The 20,705-nt window shown below is 38.5% G+C and overlaps 1 protein-coding gene across 3 annotated transcripts in view; it reads left to right on the plus strand.

The window, feature by feature from the left end:
* Positions 1 to 2,119: 2,119 nt before the first annotated feature.
* Positions 2,120 to 20,705, plus strand: part of brd4 (bromodomain containing 4) — a 36,121-nt gene continuing 17,535 nt past the window's right edge. Inside the window, exon 1 of one of the 3 annotated variants that reach the window (XM_062439611.1) lies at positions 2,120 to 2,200. Coding sequence is in view for 1 of the 3 variants with exons in the window: in XM_062439609.1 (XP_062295593.1) it covers positions 10,295 to 10,392 (98 nt within the window). In the remaining 2 variants the exon portion in view is untranslated. Of the gene's footprint in view, positions 2,201 to 2,224; positions 2,310 to 9,780; positions 10,393 to 20,705 lie in introns of those variants that run through there. The other 2 variants (XM_062439610.1, XM_062439609.1) reach the window with 2 other exon arrangements.

Consider the following 20,705-nt stretch of genomic DNA (forward strand, 5'->3'; position numbering starts at 1 on the left):
AGGAAATGCTTGCAATAATCTACCTGCATTGAACTTTTTGCTGGTCCTTAATGTAATATAGTCAACCACTCCAGAATAATGCTAGACTACTGAATGATATGTCTAACAAATAAATTCGGTCTTTGTGGTGTTGATATATTAAATGGCTCTTATCATAAATTATTTTTCTTTGACTCTTGACTCTTTAAAGAACCAACACCGAACCCAGAAATGTTTTAAGATGTATGTAAAATACTTTGAATAAGAATTTTTGCCTGATATAAGATGAGAGATTAGATGAGATGTATCTTTATTGATCCCCCTTAGGAGAAATTCAAATTAACACAAGCAGTTACAAACATAAATGAAATAAAATATTATACTATATACAATAAACAATCTCTGTGTAAATAAATCTGCAATATGTGCAATATGCAGAAACTCCTGAGATTATATACATGTGTGCAGTGTTCCTGGGATTAACATAGTAAGGATAGCATCAATCTTTGTTATTGGGAATGGGAGGTACTGGGAAAAAAAATGTATCTTGTTAAAATCCTTATAATGACATCTTCTTCTCTCTCCAAAAAATATTCCTGAATCGATACAAATGCAAATACATTTCATCTGAAAGGTTTTCCTGCTGGACACAAGAGGTGCCCTACTCCCCTGTAAACTCAATTATCAGTGTAGGTGTGCTGGGAGCTTCAAGTTTCCACATTATACTTGTGTGAAGTTTAATATTGGACCCAAATTGGCTCCAAACTAGTTGTGATGTTACAAGTCATGTTTATAGGCCTACTCCTTAGAAATTAGATTTTCAGTGAGCATAGAGAAACTTTCCTCTTTTAGTAGTTTAGCACAGTGAACCTCAAACATCCAACAATAGGACCAAGAAGAAAAACACATTTTTGAGTGGAGGGGGACTTGAAGTCTTGGGAAATATGATTTTAAAAAAAAATCTAATCTGATTACAAATGGATACGTCTGGAAGGAAGCCACAGTGTGTTTGGGTAAGTTATTGCCACTCTTAAATCAGTCACTTTGTTTTACTTTTCAATGAAAAAGAGTGGCCACTGATACTGTTAGGAACACTTTTTATTGGGTGGACACCGCTATAATGTGTTTGTTCATTGGAAGGATAGAAAAATCACAGCAAGAACAAATACTGTCATGATTTATTAAAAAAAATATTGATTTCAAAGAACTAACAGCAATATATGTATTCAGTAACATGTTACATATTAAAAAATGAGGAAAAAACCCTCCAGAGCTAAATTTTAAAGGTCTGACTTCAGATGTAACCCCCTGTGTAATAACCAACATTTTCATAGGTAACTGTAATTTAAATACACTTTTTTCTCAATAACTGTAACTGATTACAGTTACATTTATTAAGAAGTAATTACATTACATAACTCCCCTATATGTTACTAGCTACTCCCCAACACTGACCAAAAAACATATTATCCGACATCAAATAGTTTGCTCTATGACTTTGGCAGAGTGCATAATGCAAAAATTTCACGTTCAACTTATTACCAATGATTTCTCCTAAAGTGTTTTTACTTGACGGTTGTTTTATATTTTATGTTAATAGGCTACTTTGTGTTGAATAAATGCATCAATTGTGCCATATAAATAGTTATAGTTATAAAGTAATTATTATTATTACTACTACCACTACAACTGTTACTATTATTGTTATTATTATTATTATTATAGCTACCATAAAATATATGACCTGAAATCAAATAGTTTTGCTTTGTTTTCATTGTTTTTCTCATAGATGCTATGATTATCTGCTTTTATGTTAAGTAGGCTACTTTGTGTTGCATAAATGCATCAATTGTGCTATATACATAGTTTGTAATAGTTAAATTACATTATATTATTATTATTATTGTTAGTATAGCTACCATAAACATATTATCTGAAATCAAATAGCTTGGTATATGACTTTGGCAGGGTGCATAACGTTAATTTTCATTTCAGCTTTATTTTCCACTTCAATAATTGTCCTGTCGTGTTTATTTAAAGTTGTTTTTAGCAAGTTGAACATAATAATTCTGCCCTCAGTTGCCGCTGAAGTTGCAGTCAGTCCGTGACGCGCTCTTTACGTCCTAAACGAAGACCTACGCGTGACGTCACAGGCGACGAGAGGTGTTCACGATCCTCGGAGAGAAAGATCCCGCGCGCCCTGGCAACCTGATAAACCCAGGTAAAGGCAGGCTGTTTCAAGCTGTTATTCTGCTCCATCATGTAAAAGTCAATTAACTGTTTGAGAAGACAGCAGGAAACACGGTGGCAGCGGCGCAAAGGCTGAACAGGTAGAGCTAAATGTCCGGCGCCCACTGAGACCGTTCACTTGATCGGCGGCCTGTTCTGGGTAGCTAGCTTGCGAGCTAAAGCTAGTTGGCAGTTGTCTATAAAAAGAGACACAATAACCGCACTTACATGGCGTGTCTATCTGACATCCCGCACCCGGCTTACTTACTGTTGGACACACTTGCGCTACAAATAGCCCACCAAATGCTGTTACGACCACTGTGCTCGGCATCTATTTGCTAGTTTGCTCGTCGACTGTCTTGTGTTGTGTGAGACGCTGACGCCGTCACGGTGATGATGGCGCACACTCAGACTGAGGCTGTTTGCTGAGAATGCAGTCAATGGAGCAGATAACACTAAATTCAAGTGTCAGATTCGTTTTTTATACAAAGCCTTTGCTGCAATTAACTTGGAAACTATATGCGTTGTTGTTTTAATATATATATCCGCTCGCTTTCAGTTTGAGTTGTGCTGTGTGTGGCACTGACGTCCATTACGAAACACAGGCAATAATCTATGCCCTGTGGCCTAACGTTAAGATCTTGGCTCCTCGACGATGCTCGCTCGCCAGCATTTATTACTCTGCAATTTATCGTTGTATTCACCACATCTGGTAATGGCCCCTGCACCAATTCAGATGTCTGTAGGTCTTATCGTGTTTATGTGTGACTAATATGGCTGGGTATGAGAGACAAAGCAGTGGTATTCAGCCGACCGGTGTGTTCAAACAGATCACTCATGCAGAGGCCCGTTACTTGGTTTTAGTATACTGGCTCTGTTGTTGTCTTTGTACTAAGGTTTTTTCAATTTTACATGTTTTTTTTGCTTGTAATGGTTCATGATTATTGTTATAGTAGCAAGAGACTTAGAAGCTAGTGTGACGGTAACATACAGTACTGGCACTAGCTTACCTGCAGTCACATGCTTGTTTTGGATAGGCTTCTTTGCCTGAAGGTACACAAAGACCAGCACAGTTCAAAGCTTTAGGTATGCAGGTACCTGCTACCTGTGCCCTCATTTTGCATTCAACTTTAAGCCATGTTTTGTCTGTTTAGTGCACAGAGGTATGTATTTATTAGTAAAAGCCACAGCTCAGGTTGGAGATTAAGTTGTCACTGCAGGTTAGTTATAAAAAGGTGTTATCTCTGTTTACCTTGGAAGTTTGTGAGTAAAGAGGATGATTTGGGTCAAAGGGCGTGAAGTTACCAGGTAAACCATCAATAAAAGACACTCAAGAGGGCAGAGCTTTTAATCATTTTATATCCAGTTGAAATTGACCAACAGCACTGTGTGTGTGTGTGTGTGTGTGTGTGTGTGTGTGTGTGTGTGTGTGTGTGTGTGTGTGTGTGTGTGTGTGATGGTAAATAAAGATAACGCATTGAATCAAAGTGCTAGCCAATATCAGGAAGGCAGTAAGTCACACAGAGCTAAACTTATTAATCGCATGCCTCAAAATGATGACCGTTTGTGGTGAGCATGTCTTTTTTTTTCCATGAAACTCATCAACTACTTGAAACATTTCCACAGTGTCTAAAAATGAAACTGTGCATGTGTGCGGCTTAATCTACAAACCAGTATCTGACTATAGATCCGGTTGTGATTTTGACCACAGATTGTAATCATGGTGATGTTGTATCATGTCATAAGTGGAAAACACTTTTCTTGTCCTGTTGTTTTTTGGTGTTCTTTTTTTCTTCTCTATTTTATTATTCCCCCTTTTTTGGTTCTGCTCTCTCTGGTTTAGTTGCCATGGTAACACCATCTTTGGCCTACTTGTGAATGACCTCTGAATGAAAAGAAGTGGTCTGAGAAGAAATGAGCGAGGAAACAAAATCTTATAGTGTGTGTATGTGTGTTTATATGTGTGTATGTGCTTCAAATATCACTTTTTAATGAGACATACTACAACCACGTTACTGCTTCTACTACAAAAACAATATTATTGAACATGGCATTTTTTGTGTTTCTTCAGCCACATGAAAACAGCACATTTTTTTCATACTGTGGCATGTTGGCATAGATTATATTGATTGTTTTTTAGTTTTAAAAAAAATCATTATGTGAATACCAATCATTTCAATTTCAGTTTTAGCTAATACAAATATAGTTTGTGTTAATAATGCTCTGCTTCAAGGGCCATGTTGATCAAGGCTTTCGTGTCATTAAAATGAGCCAATCTTAGACCAATCACTGGTTCCTGTTCTTAATCACTTTTACAGTTATCTTTTCAGTCATCCACTTCATTTTCAACTCACTGTTCAACAATTTGGCTGAAAAAAATACATTTATTTTGAGAACTACATGACTTTTAATATAACATTACTTGTAAGAATAGTGTTTTGGTGGTAATTGGTCCTCTAATGATATCTTGTTCAGTTACAGATTTCAGCAACATTTGTCATAACTTTATGTGTAGCAAACATTTATGCATAAACTCCAGCTGAGGGCAGTCACAACTCACAAACAAACACTTTCTCACATTATAATTTCCCATTAACGACGTTTGCTGTACACACTTGTTTTAAACATTGTTCAGTCTCGCTCACAAAATTTCCAATAGGTGTTTTAAGGAAGCTGTTATTTATTGCAACTTCCTATATTTCTTTATATCATCCAGAAGAAGAAGAAGCAGTTTCATTCAGACTTCTCAATAGGTGTCACTCCCACGCGTGTTATTGTGAATGATGGAAGAGTAGCTTGAACATTTTATTGTATGACAAACATTTACACTCTGTTTGCAGTAAATGTATTCAGGTCCTGTTGAGATCTTTACTCCACTACATGGTCAGCAGTGCCAGACTGCTGGAACAAGACAGTATTTCTTGGGTTTTAGAATAAATGTGCTGAGTAATACCTGGAAGCTTCTCAACTCGGGCACATTGACTGAATACTTTCAGGGTTTTACTCGGTGCAGTTATTCAACAAACTTACTCATGTGGTGCATAAAGCGTCCTGTGTGAACATAAATTAGATTATGTATTCGCTTAACCTATTGTGTGATCATCAGTGAGTTTATGGACTATAACGTGACTTTTATATTATGACGTTCAGCCGGTTCCAGTCATTGTCTGATGGATTTGAGCATCATTTTAATTCTAGCGTACCTGTTTTACAGTGTTATCCAAAACATTGTGTACCTCATGTTGCTCAGATCTAATAGGGAGCATAGCAGTAAGTCAATTTATACGATTAGTCGATCAAAAGAAAAATAATCGCTATTTCGACAATTAGTTAATAGTTTAACCCTTACATACTGTTCAGGGTCAAATTTGACCCATTTCTTACATTTGAAAGCTGTAAAAACACCCTATGCACATTTTTTGGAGCCAGACCTTTACTAATATGACCCACAGTTAACAAAAATGGAAATAAAATACACCTTTTTAAAAAAAAAAATTATTGTGTAGCTGATACACATTTTGCGTATTGCATATTTGCACTCTTACAGCTTCATTAAGGATTACACAAACATTTATTAATGACTATTGGGGAATTTATGGATGTGAATTGTAGGGCTGGGGTGACGTAATCGATTACGTTGACACGGAAAAATTGCGTTGACGCGTCGGACCAAAACAAAAAATGGCAGCAGCGCAAATCAGAGAAAAGTGCTCTAACGAGAGAAAAGTAGACAGCGAAAACAGAGCTTTTAATCAAGATGGGACACTCTGACCCTGTGTCTAGACAGAAAACGTAGCGTTAGCAGCATGTTTAGAAAATCAACAGCGAGTGTCTACACAGTTTGTCTCATCTATCTGGAGAGATTTTGGGAGCAATACTCTGAAGGGATGTATTAAAGAAATGTTAAATAAATATTGAAATGTTATACAAAATCAATGTTTTTTGATATTCAGAATGTGTTAATTGATATAGTAATCAAATAATGGGAAAATAATTGAAAAAATAATCGTTTAGGTAATCGAAAAATGAATCATTCGATGAATCGTTTTGCCCAGCCCTAGCGAATTGGTGTAGAGACTATGAGTCAGAATATGAATAGTATGTAAGGGTTAAATCTGCTTTTAAGTAGAAAACCTTGTTAGTTAATCTCAACTGCTGTTTTCCCTTGATTTACCCTAACCCTAATCAAGAAAATAATCTGCAAATTAATCAATTATGATAATGATGATAAATAATTGATAGTTATAATAATAATCTCCCAATAATCTCTTATCTATATCTTGCTACATGTTTTTGAAAATGAATTTCTATTCAAAATTGCATAAATTTCGCCTTTTTAAAAAAAAAAAAAAAAAAGAGGAAAAGCTTAAATCTGATTTAGACTGAGGTGTAGAATCAACTCAGATGTAGAAAAAATGAAGTCAGTGTGTTGTATAAAGTAAACCTATTTATTTCTTGGAGTCTACAGGTTAAACAGTCTAACTTCTAGTAAAAATTGAATGAAAAAACCCCAGATATCCTCTTGAATCACCTCTAAACACAGGTAATAGGTGTGAATATGATTCAATTTGCGCAAGATATTCCCTCATCCTGGGTCCAGTAAGAAGACCGTAGCCTTTTGTACGTGCTGAAGTCTAAACGCTGAAGTCTTGTTTGCTCAGACGAGTTGAGTGTGCAGTATATTCCACATAATACTTTCCAGGTTGTTAAATGATATTTTGTAGGTGTAAAAAAAGCTCAAAAATGGGTTTTGGTACTACTTTCACCACCTTTTATTCTTTCTCTTGTTTCTCAACACATAAATAAATGTACACAAAGTGCATGCTATGCCATGTCAAGTTGGCAAATTGCCTGTTCCTTTCCTCTGCTCCAGGGTCCCTGTAGGTTTGGGGGCTGCTATCGTGCTCTGATGATTAATGGAAGATCCCTCACACTTTTCTCGCTGAGTCTCATCTATGTGTGCATCGCTGCTTCTCTCGCTCTGACCCAATCCCCCAGTCTCTGTGAAACCCTGTCCTTCACTTCCCCTGTTCTTCTCGCTATCATCCCTCCCTGGCTCCCTCCTTGCCTGCCTCCTTATGTCTGAATACAACCCCCTCCCTCCCTCCATCCTTCCCCTCTTTCCCAGTGACAGGGCCATCGGTTTGGCCTCCCTTGAATTGCTATAGGTTGGAGCTTTGTCACTCTGGCAGCTGCTGTATTGTCTCTGGGAATGGTGCATATGGCACGTGGACAGGGAAATGGGTCTGTGAGGACACTCTCGGCGTCTGGCTGCTGCACAGAGGGGCTGCTGCACAGAGGAGCTGCTGGCTGGTTTCATTTGGGAAATCGGGACATTGTGCATCGCTCTCACCATCACCTGACAAGTATACATTACACAGGGTGGCTCTTTACTCACCTGATCTCTCGGGGATTTTGACACATGACTAGTTTGGAAACTGTGTGTGGGGGCGTGCGGCTGTTTGCATGCACATTAGACTCATGATTGATTGAGAGGTCAGTGGTCAGCTTCGTCTCAGGTCGTGTATATTATGCACAGAGACATGCAATGAATGTTGTTTGTTTGATATACTGCGGTCAAGACTCACATTTAATATTTTAAGGTTTAAGCGGTTACATAAAGTTATGAAATGTCAGGCAGTATCCACTCACCAGCAAACAATCGCCTCTGTTTACTAGAGCGAGGATTTGCTCATGTTCTCCTGGTGAGTGGTGAAGCAGGAGGTGAAAAGTCTAGTGTCTTGGGTTAAGAGGCAGCATTGTCAAGGCAGCTCGGATTATTGGTGCAGAGTAAACCGGGTCTCCTTTTGGCTAAGTTTCCACAAGTGGAACACAAGATATGAACTGAATTTCCAGAAAATTGGCAAACAAAAAATGTGAATTAATGTTATTTTTTTCCCATGCACTACTAATGTGTGAAAATTAGGAGTTGGATAAACAATTTACAGCACTAATTCTCTTTTGGAGAAGAACAGTGTGCAATGAGATGACTTAATTAAAAACCTCAGGTAATAGAACACTTTGTGAAAATGTAATAAGTAGAGAAAAAAGGCGTTTATTATTGTTTTATGTATTTTTTCATGTATTATTTTGAGAAACATCATACACAGATGTTGCAGATGTTTTCATTCACTTTTTGGACTTTTTCATCTTGTCATTGGAGCTGAAAATTGAGCGCTGTCGGTCACATGCTTCATCGTCATTTACAGTATTGGTTAAAAGTTTTGATGCACTTTTTTCATTCAAAAGAACAGGAAACATTGCATTATGATTTTTTCACTCAGTCTGTCTCCATTTGCACTTTTTTTAATCATGCCAACTTTCCCACCTCATCCAAGCATTACAAACTCTTATACAAATTTGACTTTTTTCCACATTTCTGGCCTTTTAAGTACTTTGAGCACTTAAATATTTTGGAAATAACGATACAGAAATAATACCAATTAAACTGATCTCTTAAGAACTAGATTTTAAGTTTACCTCTTGATGAAATCTGCCTGAACTTTAAGTGTATGGCCACAGTCAGTTCTCAGTTTGTCTAGACAGCAAAACATCACAGATAAGTAATAGAAATAATCCAGTTCATCTAATTTTAAATAGTTCAACTTCTGCACTTCCTGCCACTACTGCAGTGTTGTCACCATACTGTCATGTACGTAATCACTGGCAGCTGCTCTTCTACAGGAAGGCACAGTGGGTGGTCTCACTCTTTTCCACCCTCTTTATCTCTCATACACTGTACACTTTCTGTGACCCATTGCATCCTTTGCTATGCTAACTATAACGCTGCACTGTTATTCAGATGAGTTTACCTGCCTGTCTTCAGCTCTACTACGTTCAGGCTTGACCTTCACAGGTGTCTGCGGCGGCACAACGCTCATACCAATTAGTGTAATTTACAAAATTGAATATGCTGATGACTTTGTGGCGATGAGGCGCTGAGCTGTAAAATTAGACCACTTGCTGTCGTAGGAATTTGGCCACACAAAACCCACTTCCGATGTTTATATATATTTCTTGGTGTGGGTTTATACTGATGAAGGTCTGTGCCTGAATGAAATGATTTAGAGCTGCTGGTGTTTCTGGGACTGCAGAGTTTGTATTGTAGATCTGGTTTAATATCAGACTCTTAAACAGTTTGCAAGACTGTTGCACAGCTTTTTTTGGTATTGGAGTAGTCCAAGCCACAATATGAAAGTAAGCCGTATATTTAAAAAAAAAAAAAGAGAATGGAGTGCACAGATAAGGAAGCCCTCAAATCAGTGGGGGGAAGCCATATACAAGATCACTCTCAAGGAAGAGAGTGAGTGGGGGTGGGGCATGATGAAATGGACAGAGGAAAAGACAGGAAGGGGGTGGGGTGTTTGAAGGTGTAACAGAGTGAGCGAAAGGAGAGAGAGAGAGAGAGCAAAGACCTCAAGCTATTGATGGGGAAAGAGGGGAGGGGTTGAATGAGCAAGCACGTAGGAGGGGAGGGAGGGAGGGAGGGCTTGTGTGGGCTGAGGCTCCACTGAATGAGGAAGCAGCAGAGCACCATTTTTACTGTTGAGTAACTGCATGCTGGGTCTGCCTGCGCTAGGGAGAGGGAGAGAGAGCAGGCTAGAGGTATAAAAGTGCACCTCCTGGATCTTGTCGGAGCCCTCTTTTCTCTTCTCTCGCCTTCCCCTCTCCTCCTCCCTGGCTGCTGGTGTCCATTTAAGTTGGGGAGGCCCTGGAGAGGACACACAATGGAGCGCAGAGCCTGTGGCAACTGGGCCGTTGTACTACTGAGAGGGGGATGGGGTAGAGAGAGGACCGGTTCACACAGCTAACACAGCCTGCCGGCTGTTGGCTTCCACAGCCTCTCCTCCCCGCCAGGACCCACTGTTTCCAGGCTGGGGCATTTTTCCTGGAACAGCCACTCTCAACTCCGCTTTGGACCACACTAAGGATTACTCAGCGTGTTCAGTTGGATTTTTAGGATACTGAGACTTGAAGAATAAATCTCTCCCGTGTTTTTGGATGAGAGACTCTTAATTCCGTTTTCTTTTACCCTCTTCTCAGTTTTTAGTTTTTGGTTTCTGTTTCTGTTTAGTGGAATTCGTAAATGGATTACAAGATGCATGCCAAGTCAAACGATTTGCTGGATTTTCAGAAACTGGATGCCCTTCTGGAAAAAATAGCACATTCAGTCTCTATGAAAAGGTAATGTTATTTGGTTGAAAGTAAACCCTCCTCCAAACTCAGATATTTAACAGCGTCACTGAAGGTTTAAAAAAAAAAAAAAAAAAAAAAAACCCTATATAGAAAATACAATCAATTGAAATACATGGGTTTAAAAGCGGAGAATGTGGCTACGTTCAAGACAGCCTGGAGTTATGATTCTTGGGACTGTCATGTGGTTAGTGCTAGCTCTAGTTTTACATGGCCCAGCACAACAATCCAGTAAGTGTGTGTTCCAGTGTTGTGTTGAGGACAGTATTGTTATCCAGATTTCAGCCAGAAGCCATGAATCTACCTCCTGGTGGGAGAGGGGGTGTGCGTGGGGGAAGGGGGACTACAGAGGAAGAAGGGGGTTGTGTGTGTGTGTGTGTGCGTGCTGCAGTAGTAGAAGAAATGTCGCCTGTTTCCCGGTAGAGTTTGGCTTGCTTATCCTAACCAGCTGGACATTTTAACCTGAAAGAGCTGGCATGATTCTTGTCTGTTTGGATCAAAATCTGTGTGAGTCATGGGAAGTCTATGAGTCAGTCTCCGTGCTCATACACTGACTCAAACAGCAAGTGCTCGTAACAATCAGTAGGGGAACTCCTTTTATGTTTGCGATCTTGTGAAGGATTATTAGGAACAATGAATTCAGTTGTGATCAAAAGCTTATTTGTGTTGAGGTTTTTTTTTTACTGGTAGACCCCATTTGTTACTTATGCATTGGTGCGCATCCAAAACTAGGATTTGGAAACCATCAAGAACAAAAGTACAGTGCACCGGCCAAGAAGTGCTGAAGTGTTACCATAGAAACCTTGGCAGCATTTGTAATTTTTTCAACACTTGTTTCTGTGATGCTCAAATAATGTGTCAGTAAACCAGTCACACTCAATACAAGGTGGACAACGTCAGAAAACTTTGACAAATACTTAATGTGTGTAGGAATTATTTCTGTATTATAGTCAAGTAAAAGTGTATTTATATATACAAATTTAAAACAACCTCCGTTGACCAAAGTGCTGTACAAGCTTAAAAACACAAGATTAAAAAAAATTAAAGAACAATCATGAGTAAGATAAACTATAAAAAAACTAATTGATAAAAGCAAAATATAATTACACAATAAAAGTTGTGTAAATATACTTTGGTAGCACTAAACAATGTATAAATATAAAGTGGGGAGAGAGCTTAGTGTGGTTGCCTAGTGAGTAAATCACCTTGTTACTGTTATAATTTGGGATCATAGGATAGGTTCTTGACATGCAGCTGTGATTGAATCATAATATTGCTTGTATTACTGGCTCTTTAGTTCTTAAATATTACACAAATAGCATATTGGATCACAGCAGATGCATAATTGATTAGTGATAATTGAAGGTGCACTGGGGACATCCTTAATTAGGTATTCAAATTTTAAGCAATTTTATTTACAAATCGAGTTTAACTTAGAACATACCCGTATTATTAACATAGTTGCTTATATTAGAAGCACAGCACAAGTAAATTGAACATTTGGATAACAAAATGTAATTTAAAAAAAAACAAACACATTATTTGTGTTTTAATATAATAATACTGTCATATTTCAAACTCAGTCTGTGATTATTCACAGTTTGGATGGTACAATTTCAAAAGCTTTTTTTATAGGGCATAACCTGCACGGCCTTGACACACTTAATGTAATTGGGCAGTATTTTAGGGTCTTGGGCTGACTATTCACCGACTGTGTCAGTGGGACAGAGCTTTCTGGTTGGCTTGTAAAGTTAGTGACCAAAAATGTCACTTATTTATTGCAGTTTCTTGTTAGTTTTCCACCTGTGCCTCTGCTTTTTCTTCTTATACAAGTTAGGACCTGGAGGAGGCTGATGATGCCACTGCAAGGCAAAACAACATCTTTACTGTACCATTCTTCTCATTGAAAACATGTTGTGGTTTATAATTTACAGTTGTTTGTGGCAGTACAGGTTGCAGCCATGGGCTGAAAAACTCTTTGGCAACTGTAGTCCCACAACAAGTATTTCACCATCTTTGTGCAATTTCAGTTAATGTTAGCCTTTCAGCGAGGGAACCTTTTACTGGTATTAGCCTCATTGATGTACTTCAGGAAAGCAAGTATCCTCAACTTTTTTTACAATTAGACCCATTTTTAAACCTCTCAGCTTATGCCAAGTTAACACTATGTGATTTCAGCCTTGATTTTCCACTCACCAACAGTTTTTGGAGATCACCAACAAAATGCCCCAGATCAGAGGCAAATCGGCGTTGGTTCGGCACTCTTAAATAAGCGCTCGATTGCTGTGTGTTAACTTTTCAAAGACGCAATCTTGCAGCTCACCACCAATGCATCACAGATACCTGAAAGAAGGCTCACACTTTTGACAAGTTTCGCTCAACAGAAATTAAAGAGTAGCCCAACGTTTTCCATTTATGCTTCAGCGAAAGGTCTCAGCCGTCTCCATGGTAATTAGACGCTATCCTCCAGCTGGTTTGTTTTATAGTTTTATGTCATCCTGACCGTGATTAAACAATTACAATTAAACAAGGACTATATAAGTTATCTAAAATTACAGAAAACAATATCAAGAAGGAAATTCAGTGAAAACTACAGTCTCCATGGTAATGTTAGTAACACTACCTAATCACGTTGCTTGACAAAATATGATGGCCTCCACGACAGAGCAATATTCTCCAGCTGTGCAACATGAAAGGAAAGTGATAAGCTACACTTTTTTTCTGTCAGAAATTTGTCAATTCTGTCGATCAACACTTATTAAAGGTGTTGAGTGACTTACCTTAAATCAGCCCTTGATATTTGGACATGTCAGGGCCATCCAAAGCCCTTAGTGTGAAAAGTGTTGTGACTAACGTCACCGTCACTAACTTGTAATTAAAGGGAAGATCTAAAGCGAAACTCTCATTTTAAAGATGAAACTGATATTGAGCGTTATGGACAAAGGTCTTATCTTGTAAAATATTTTTCATGAGTTGGTGGGAAAATGTTCTTATTGGAAGCATCTTTAGTTTCCAGCAGAATACACATTCTTACATGATTTCAGTGTTTGTAACATTTTCGCCCTCGCTGAACCACATCACGAACATGCAGCCTCCTTCATTTTCACTGCATAAATATTTATTCATATATTTACTGTTATTTACATGCATGATATCACAGCCTTTCACGTGTGTGTTTTTGTGAGACCAGAGAGACTTGTTAGGGATTACTTCTGGTGAAAGATCTTGTTAAAATGCGTGACCCCCATGTTGCCTTTCAGTCACGTAGTATACAAACCACAATGACTTTCAGATTCCTGATTACTAGACAGAAAGTTGTGCAATGGGAGCAGTACAGCGATCTGACAGCTATTGAAAGTTGTGTAGTGCAGCCGTGGTATTACTGTAGGTGAGTGATCCCAGAATCTAAATAGTTTGAGTTCGTATTACAGAAATGAACCCGAGATTCCTCATTTGTTACGCATTCTAGAACAGAACTAAAACAAAAACTTTTAAAGGTTGATGTTTGTAAACATACAGCATTCAAAGATGGCCGCTTCTCACTAGCAAGAGAGAGAGCAGTAGTAGTTTAGCGAGCTAGACAGTGAATGAGTAGAGCGAGTGACGCTGATGAGAACAAAGCCGTTAATCAGATAAAATCTTATCTACTGATCGTTTCATGGCAGTTCAAATAAACACGCCTAGAAGTGAGAGCTTCATCCTGTCTACTGTGGCCTTTCTGCTCTGTGTGTGTATGTAGCTCAGCCCACCCTCGGTCAAGCAGACACACACCTGCAGCTCTTAATACATCCATGACACACAGACAGAGAGCAGAGCTGAGCAGAGAAGACAGCCATGTAATCTGGTCGCTAAGCCACAAGTCTCGACCTCACACCCTGAGCGCCGCTAGTGGCTGGAGGCTACACACACACATTGCCCAAAGTTTGATACCCAGAAGTATCCAAAACAAGGCAAAATAATAAGAAAACACAGGCGGAGAGCAGAGTCTGTGTAGGTAAATACATCACCACACACTTCTATTAAGTCATAAGTGATAATTGATGGGGTTTACTTTTATTTGAGGCTCAGTGTTGTGTTTGTAGGTACATTCTGCGCAGTTTACCTTTTTCAAACATGAATAAAATCATCAGACAGTGGAGTCAGTATATATCTGCAAATCAGCGGATAGCAGCATAGTAGAATTACAAAGGAGCTGCTCCCTGAAGAAAGGCTGAAGGTGGTTTTATGAGAGAGGAAAAAGGCTGGGTGAATAAACAGGGAGTGGTGTTCCTGGCCTTGTCACCGTGGTGCTTATTAATTATGTATTCCTTTGCTTTCAGGCAAAGCGCAGGGCATCATCCTGACACTTAGTGAGAGCCTCAAGTGAAATCCTCAGGCCTACATTTTTGCCTAAACTCGACCCCTACCCCCACGCATGAATGATTAATAGTTCACTTTCATGGGGGATGCAGACATCTTTCTATTTTTTTCCCTGCCCATTCCATCCGTCACTATGAGGCAGAACACAGGACCAGATTTCCTAGATGGAGATCCATAAAAACCTCCACCAGCAGACACAGCTTCTTCTTCCAGCAGCTGTTTCTTTATAAATAGCTGAACTGTAGTGTTATCAAACAGGACCTTACATTTCACATCTGTTATTTAATTCTTGCACTTATCACTTTCATATATTTCATCAACCTCAACTTAACATTGTACATTGCATTGAACCTCAACTCTTAAATAATTTAATAATTTATTGCATGTCACATTTCATTTTTGCACTTGTCACCTTCCTATATCTCATCCACTTAATTTCTTAAGTAACACAGTCCATATTCCCTTTTTACAGTCAATATTTAATAGTTTTATTTTCAATTTCTCCAAATAGGTTTAAACATTTTTTTTATTTCTTTAATTATTTATTGTTAGCTTTCTTATTTGTATTCTTCTGTGTTGCGTTTGTGAGAGCATATGCCAAGACACATTCTTTGTATGCTTGCATACTTGGCTAATAAAACTGATTCTGTTGTAAGATGTGCATCCCCCACCTCAGTAACTAGAGCCGCTTCCTCCCCTGAATGCATTCCTCGGTAGTCTGCAGTGATGTATGTCCAGGTCAAAGGTCAACTGTTATTCCAGAGCTGAGAGCAATGCAGGACATGCAGCAGCAGGAAGTTGGACCTCTTGATTGGCCTCTGCTTTCGGGGCTTCTGCAGACTTGATTAGTCTCACATGCCAATGTTGTTCATTGATCATTTTAGATGGCTTGAATGTGACCTCACTGCAACATCAAGTATTACCCTAAAGTCAGTAAGTTTAAATGAAGAAGGGTTAGGGTTAGAAAAAGAAGAAGAAAAACATAATGCTTTTAAACCTGTAATGCTATTTTTTGTCTGTAATAATTGTTATTTTGGGTCTAATTGCACATGTGAGAATTTTTAAAATAAAAAAAAGTGACGATTTAGTTCAAATATGACTATTGACATTTTTCTTTGTCACAGTTCCTTCATCTAAAAGCGCCTGTTCCTGAAGTAGTACTTTGTTTGGCTTGTATTTGGGTTTGAAGTTTGCAGTTTGCAGCACTGAAGGTCACTAGTTAGATAGAAAAATGCCATGCTTGATTTTTGTTATATTTATTGTTTGTATATAGTGATGAAAACAGAACATTTATTTTCTAAGTTTCAGCTTTGGCTTTAGACACTTGTGATGGGCCTTTTCACTATCCTGTAAAATTTTACAGGCTAAACATTTAACTAATTAATCAATAAACAATACTCAAGGGATGAGCAAGGTTGGTGGTTTACCATGATTGATGTTCACAGTTATGTCATTGATTATTGACTAATAAATAAACCTATATTAAGTTAATGTTTTCCATGTTTATAGTGTTTGGTTTTTGAAGTAGTAATCATTTATCTGACTAAAATCTGCTTAATCTTTATGTTTCTTATAAAAATGCAAACAAAAATCTACCACGTGAGTGTTTAGTTTTTCAGGTAATTCCTAGAAATGAGGTGTGTTACTCGCTGTGGCTGTTTGGGGTCTGTTCAGGATCTGACAGAAAACTATATCGGAGGTTGCATACTGTCTTAATGAAGTTTGTTTGCCTCTAACTCGAGCTGGCCTGATGGCTTAAAACATTAATGGAAACTTGTGCATAAAATAATATGAAGAACGGGTGTTTCGAGTGTACCCAGGAGGCCCCTTGGTTAGCCAAATGCCTTCATTAAGAATTTATCCTTGTTGTAACACGTGCACTTGATGAAGTTTACATGTTTGCAAGGTGAGTGAAGTGTGTTGTAACCTGATAGGTTTTAGCTATCAGCTCATGTTACTATCTCCATGATAGATTACGTGGGCTTGTCTTGAAACTCTTAATTATTTCACAAATGGCTTTGCTAATCATGAAAAGCCACGTAAAGAACAAAAAGAACTAGAGATAGATGAATAGAGACAAAAATCAAAATGTGTGCAGCATGAATGTGCACATCACAAACTTGTGACGAGTAGGAATCAAAGCTTTCATGTGTTCGTGCTTGCTTGTGAGCGAGAAGTAGCAGAAGGCACCCACAGGCTAGACTACTAACAGCGGCACCACATGCATGAAAGTCTGACAAAGTACTAGAAACCCTTTATTAGAAATTTTTGAAGCACCGCCTGTCAAGATAGACTATATGCCTAAATCCTACATGAGGTTTAGTTTATGCTCCGTCATTATTTCTGTGAGTAAATTTGCATTCTGCCTCTGTTTCCCCAGAAGTTTGTTTACACTCATCAGTGTTGCAGTGCTTTTTATGCCAGTGACTGTTACTGTGTGAGGATGCTCGTCACTGATGATATGGCGCTTTTCCACTACACCGTTCCAGCACGACTCGCCTCGCCTCGCCTCGGTTCTTTTTGCGTTTCCACTAGAGAAAGTACCTGGTACCTGGTCCTTTTTTAGTACCTGCTCTGGTGAGGTTCCAAGCGAGCCAAGCCGGTACTAAAATGTGACGTCGACACACTGCTGGCCGCTGATTGGTAGTTGTCGCTGGAATGAGCCGTCCCACACAAGAATCAAACCCGGCATTTTTAAATACCGGCAGCAGCGTTACAACCATAGTTACAGCCATACGGCTCAATTTTCTTGCTTTGTGTGAGACAAAAAGCCACATACAGCAGCAAGTACACCACTGCCTCAATGTCCTCCATTGTTTATGTGTTTTGTGTCGCGTATAAAACGAAGTCACGGCAGTTTCGCGGAGCCGTGCTATGACGACCCCGCCCACGTTGAGTAGGTACTTTTTTGTAATGGAAAAGGAACCGTGCCGAGTCGAGGCGAGGCGAGTCGTGCTGAAACTGTGTAGTGGAAAAGCGCCATTAGTGAGCTGTTGAGGACCATCTGGCGGTATTTGTTCGTATATGATAACACTTTTGGTCCGCACAGAACAGAACAGGAGGTCAGGCTCATATTGTAATGTGGCTACCTTTTTTTTTTTTTTACTTTGTCCTTTATGGAAGATTTTCTTTTAGTGCTGGCTCTGGATTTGTCTGGTGCTGCTAGCTGTCTGTACAGTATGATTCAGACTTCACTTCATCTGTGTCTCTATAAGTCTTTTTTGTGCCTTGTCTTGTGCCATTAAATTAATATTCTTCCAGATTTTGTGCCCAAATATAGCAATGATCAGGGACTGTTTCGAAGTTCACAACGGCTACAGTCAGGATGCAAAATCAACTTCTTTTCTTTTGTACGATGACCAAATGGCTACTTGATGTTCAAAATTGACTAGCAACTAAATAGATTACCATTGTCTTTTTGGCTGGTGAGTAATACAAATCTGCCAACCACTTGTATATTTTGCCATCATTTTGGCTAGTTGCCTGTGCTAATTTTGTACTCTGGCTTCAGAGTTTGGTCCAAACAAGTAATTTGTGTGTATTATCTTGCGCCCCAGCAGTGTCTTTGCTCACATTCACATTTAAACTGTGACAAAAGGCTCTTTCTAATTGACATACAAAGTCATAACTGTAACAGATAAACTCATATAGTGATTCAAGATTCAATCATTTATTACCAAGTCAATGAAACAGGGCTTACAAAAACAATATAAACACACATCAACAATAAAATATAGATACACATCAGCTTAGACAAAAATATCAAAAATACTCTCACATGGTGGTAGAGTAATCTGAAAAGTTGTGATGCAATGCAGTATAGTAGCACTGTAATAACTGCCACATTTATTGTATCTGTTGAGTCTACTAAATTTATTGTTGTTAGTTTTAATTGCAAGTTGACTCAGTTTTACGGTGCAGTTTGAAGCTGTACTGTAAATGTGGTGGTGATAAGGAGAGAAATGATTGAGAAATACAGCGCATTGTCAGTTTTGCCGAAAAGCCTTGTCATATTGTGTTGGGAAAGTTTTTAGAAACTATCAATCAACCACAAATTAAAACAAAACCATTTTCAGCTGATCAGCCATGTCCAGTAATCGGTGGATCAGTCTCATATATCAGTTTTATACACTTATGCCGTGTGATGTTTCAAGAAAATTGTAAGTGCTGCATCTCTAGAAAATGTTATCTGTAGTTTTCTGTGACAGATGGACAGATAGATATCAGACTTAGGGGAGCCATTAGCTGTCTCAAAGCGCTCAACACTTGAATCATTAAAGTTATTTTAAAAAATCCTCGTTTTTTGTCCATTCCTAAAATAACGAGACTGTTTGTTTGAAAAGTGATACTGACAGGCTCATATCACTTACAAAAACCCCTCTCTCCTTTTACAGTTCTGATTGCAAGCTTGTGTCATGGTGGTAATGCGGGGAGGTTTATCTTTTGTCCGACTTCCTAATAACTTACACCAATGTTGTCATTCCAGTTTGGCGAGTTTACTTTTTTTGTGTTCTCATACATTGGAGGGGGAAAAAAGCGCTCTCTTCCTCCTTGATGTTGATCCGGGACAGTTTTTGTATGGCTTTTCTGTCAAATTGATGTGGTCAAGTGAAAATATTACTTACTGTCAAGAAAATATGACTTATTTTTTTTCCTGAAACTATGTAGCAAATAACGGTACCTGCACCATTTCAATATGTATGACTTGTAATTTCTTTGGCACTTATCAAAAAACGGACAAACTCGACACATAGTTTGTATTCACAGAATATTACCTATGCATCAACCATTATCTATGAATAGTGAATAGTAATTTAGATAGTTTCTACGCCTTTTGTAGTGTCACATCCAAACTGTGCAGTGAACTTTTTGACAGTTGATTGAAAATAACTACCATGACTATTCGAGATTTTATGATATAGTTTGTCATTCTTTCTTGTCTACTTTCATACATAAAGAAACAGACCACAGCAGTGCAACAACACAAAGTATAAATATATGCATCTAGAAATCCCCCTTTTTAAAAATGATGAAAACATAAAATCCCGAGAAAGAAAAAAAAATCGCCCAAGAATGAACAGTCAGCAGCACGGTGCATTTAAAAGCATTTAGAGAAAGTGCTTGTTTTAGTTTGGTGCATGTCAATGAGTGTCAGCACTTATTGGAGGGTTTATACAATTCAATCTACTGTCCACCAACAAGAACTTCTTAATTTATCTTCTCACAAATTAACTCTTCTTCCTGCTTCCCCAGTGCAGTTTCTTCTTCGGGATGTTAATAATAGTGGCAGTTGACAGTAGCCCAACGAGGCATTTTACCTCCCCCGGGCAATAAGGTAAACCTTGTTGGACCATGCAATAATACAGCGGCTCACTCCAACAGTTACCTTTTTTATTTATTCTCTAAAATAGAGAAAAATGATCCCCTTAATACACAACCTCACTAGCCTGGCTAACGCCAGACCCTACCACAATTGAGGTAGGGTCTGGCGAGGAGCCGTTAATTTTCTCGTATTTGAGGCGGGATCAACAAATGTTGATCAAATGCTTCTGTACACTACTGGACAAACTTACAGCCAATCGTATCAACGATACTTAATGACATATTCAGAGCCTGTAGGGAGCAGCACGAACACATCCTTTTGCGTGCGTTCACAAAATACTTACACAATGAGATGTTTGATTAAATAACAGGGATGCATCGAGCTGACTTTTTCAGTCCCTATACCGATACCCGGGCTTTGTGTGTCGGCTGATACAGAGTACCGATCCACTACCAGAGTTTCATTAATAATCTGTATGTGTCACTGTGTGGAAGAAGCTGGGCTCTCTTAACTATACATCAAATTATCACAAATAAATCTGTAGTTAATATAATTACATAGATAGACACATACATAGATTTTTATTTGTCATTCAGATTATACACTGTACAGTGCACATCCG

This window comes from Scomber scombrus, chromosome 18, assembly GCF_963691925.1.
Source record: "Scomber scombrus chromosome 18, fScoSco1.1, whole genome shotgun sequence".
NCBI classification, from domain to species: domain Eukaryota; kingdom Metazoa; phylum Chordata; class Actinopteri; order Scombriformes; family Scombridae; genus Scomber; species Scomber scombrus.